The 1,843-nt window shown below is 54.4% G+C and overlaps 1 protein-coding gene across 1 annotated transcript; it reads right to left on the bottom strand.

The window, feature by feature from the left end:
• Nucleotides 1–1,837, bottom strand: Rpl10a (ribosomal protein L10a). Its single transcript, XM_033766403.1, has 3 exons — nt 1,686–1,837; nt 318–490; nt 1–202 (listed from the first exon to the last, which is right to left on the bottom strand). Exons 1-3 carry the CDS (start codon nt 1,741–1,743, stop codon nt 32–34), a joined length of 402 nt encoding a protein of 133 aa, XP_033622294.1. The 5' UTR covers nt 1,744–1,837; the 3' UTR covers nt 1–31.
• Between the last annotated feature and the right edge of the window lie 6 nt (nt 1,838–1,843).

Here is a 1,843-nt window from a genome sequence, read left to right as displayed (position 1 = left end):
TGTGGGGGCAGCGAAATTTATTGGGGGCGCCCTAGTACAGGCGCTGGGGCTTGCCCATGGTGCTCTTGATGTACAGGGCCCGGACGTTCTGCCAGTTCTTCTTGAGCAGTGACACCAGGAAGTTGACGGCCAAGTGGATGTTGTACACCAGCTCGTCGTCTGTCATCTTCACATGGCCAACAGCCACGGCCAGACACAGTACCTGGGAGGGACAGGGCCAGGGGAGGTCAGGGAGGTCAGCAGAGTCCGTCCCAGCTCCCCAGCCACATGGCTGAACACAGGCGCCCAGGAGGTGCAAACCAGGTCCAGCGCCCCACCTTCTTCATCTGGAACTTGATGGTGGACTTCACCTCGTCCACCTTGGCCACCATGTTTTCATTGTGGGTCAGCAGGGAAGGGAACTTGCCAGCCTTATTGAGGCCAGGGCCCAGGATTCGTGGGATCTGCTTGATCAGAGACTCCGAGGCCAGAAAGGCATCGTACTTCTTGGCTGCAAACAAGAAACGTGGGTGCTCTCCAGGCAGCCAGAGGGAAGCTCATGGTCATCAGGCTGGAAAGCACCTGAGCCAGCAGGCAGGACTTCTATGTGGCATCTTCTCTCCCACTACAGGGACACCGTGCTTTTCTGTAGTCCTGAGGACTCATGCCGGGGAGCAATGAGCTGCATCCCATCCCTTTCTACTTTGAAAGACTTGCTACACTGCCCAAGGCTAGACCAGGGCTCAAGTCCTGCCTCTCACCCCCTAGAGCTGGGGGCCTTGGGCATGATGACAACAGGGGATCTTTGCTCACAGGTGGCTCTGATGCCACTGCCTAGTCCAGAGGGAAGACTAAAACCATACCAGCTAACAAATTCCAAATCACAGCACTGGGGTAGTGGACCTAAACTCACCTGCCACCTCTCCCACAGGTGAAGATGTTTTCCCTCATCACCTTGAGTTAGGTGAGCCCCTACCCCCCCCACACCTGTTTAAAGCCAGCACGTGTCCTCTTTTATAAAGCATAACCCTCACCAGGTGTGATGGCGCACACCTGCAATCTCAGCACTTGGGAGGCTGAGGCAGGAGGACTGAGTTTGAAGCCAGCCTGGGCTACATAGTGAATTTATCCCAGGCCAGCCTGAACTACAAAATAAGACGTTATCTCAAAAACAAAACAAAGCAAACCTCTCAAGAAAGTATTAAATGGCCAACCCTTACTTATTCTCTGTAATACTAGGGATTAGTTCCAAGGCTTTGGCACCCAGTTAAGGCCCTGGTTCTAGAGACCCAACCTTCCTAAAACTAAAAACATCACTCAGGCTGCTTTGCCACCCACAGGAATTTTTCCCTACTCTACTTTTTTTGTTTTTTTTAAAAAAGGCACAGTCTCCTCTCCTAACCCAAGCTGGCCTGAAACTCACTGCGATCCTCCAGCCTCAGCCTTCCTTCCAAGTGCTGGGATTACAGGCGTGCACCACCCAAACCAGCTACCACCTGTTTTAAAAGTCCAAGTGGTGCACAGCTGAATACCCAGCACTCTGGGAGGCCGAGAAAAGATGATTACAAGTTCACGGCCCACCTGAGCAATTCAGTGAGCTGACTCAGAATGGGGGGGGGTCGGTGCAAAGGCCCCGGGGTCAATCCTCAGTACCCCTGACCCAAAAAGCCACTTTGGGGAGGCTGTACTGCGCCCGCTGCACCCACCCAGCTTCTTGACCAGCTTCTTATTCTTGTTGAGCTTCTTCAGCGCCTCGATGTCCATGTGGGGGATGTCCACGGCCTTGGCCTCGTCGCAGTGCTGCTGGTCCCCCAGGACGCACACGGAGAACTTGGGGCGGGGCGTGGACTTGAGCCTGCGTTGG

Source organism: Fukomys damarensis, unplaced genomic scaffold (assembly GCF_012274545.1).
Source record: "Fukomys damarensis isolate Sample0158 unplaced genomic scaffold, DMR_v1.0_HiC HiC_scaffold_20, whole genome shotgun sequence".
In the NCBI taxonomy this organism is placed as follows: domain Eukaryota; kingdom Metazoa; phylum Chordata; class Mammalia; order Rodentia; family Bathyergidae; genus Fukomys; species Fukomys damarensis.
The sequence above is the reverse complement of the archived record's forward strand: the minus strand, read 5'-3'. Positions and strand labels throughout refer to the sequence as shown.

What these genes read in the sequence shown, in the direction of transcription:
- Rpl10a (XM_033766403.1), bottom strand. Translation starts at nt 1,743, where the DNA reads ATGGACATCGAGGCGCTGAAGAAGCTCAACAAGAATAAGAAGCTGGTC. An exon ending in GAAGCTGGTCAAGAAGCTGG is followed by an intron (nt 491 to 1,685) that starts GTGGGTGCAGCG and finishes TCTTGTTTGCAG; the next exon opens with CCAAGAAGTACGATGCCTTT. An exon ending in TCAAGTTCCAGATGAAGAAG is followed by an intron (nt 203 to 317) that starts GTGGGGCGCTGG and finishes TGTCCCTCCCAG; the next exon opens with GTACTGTGTCTGGCCGTGGC.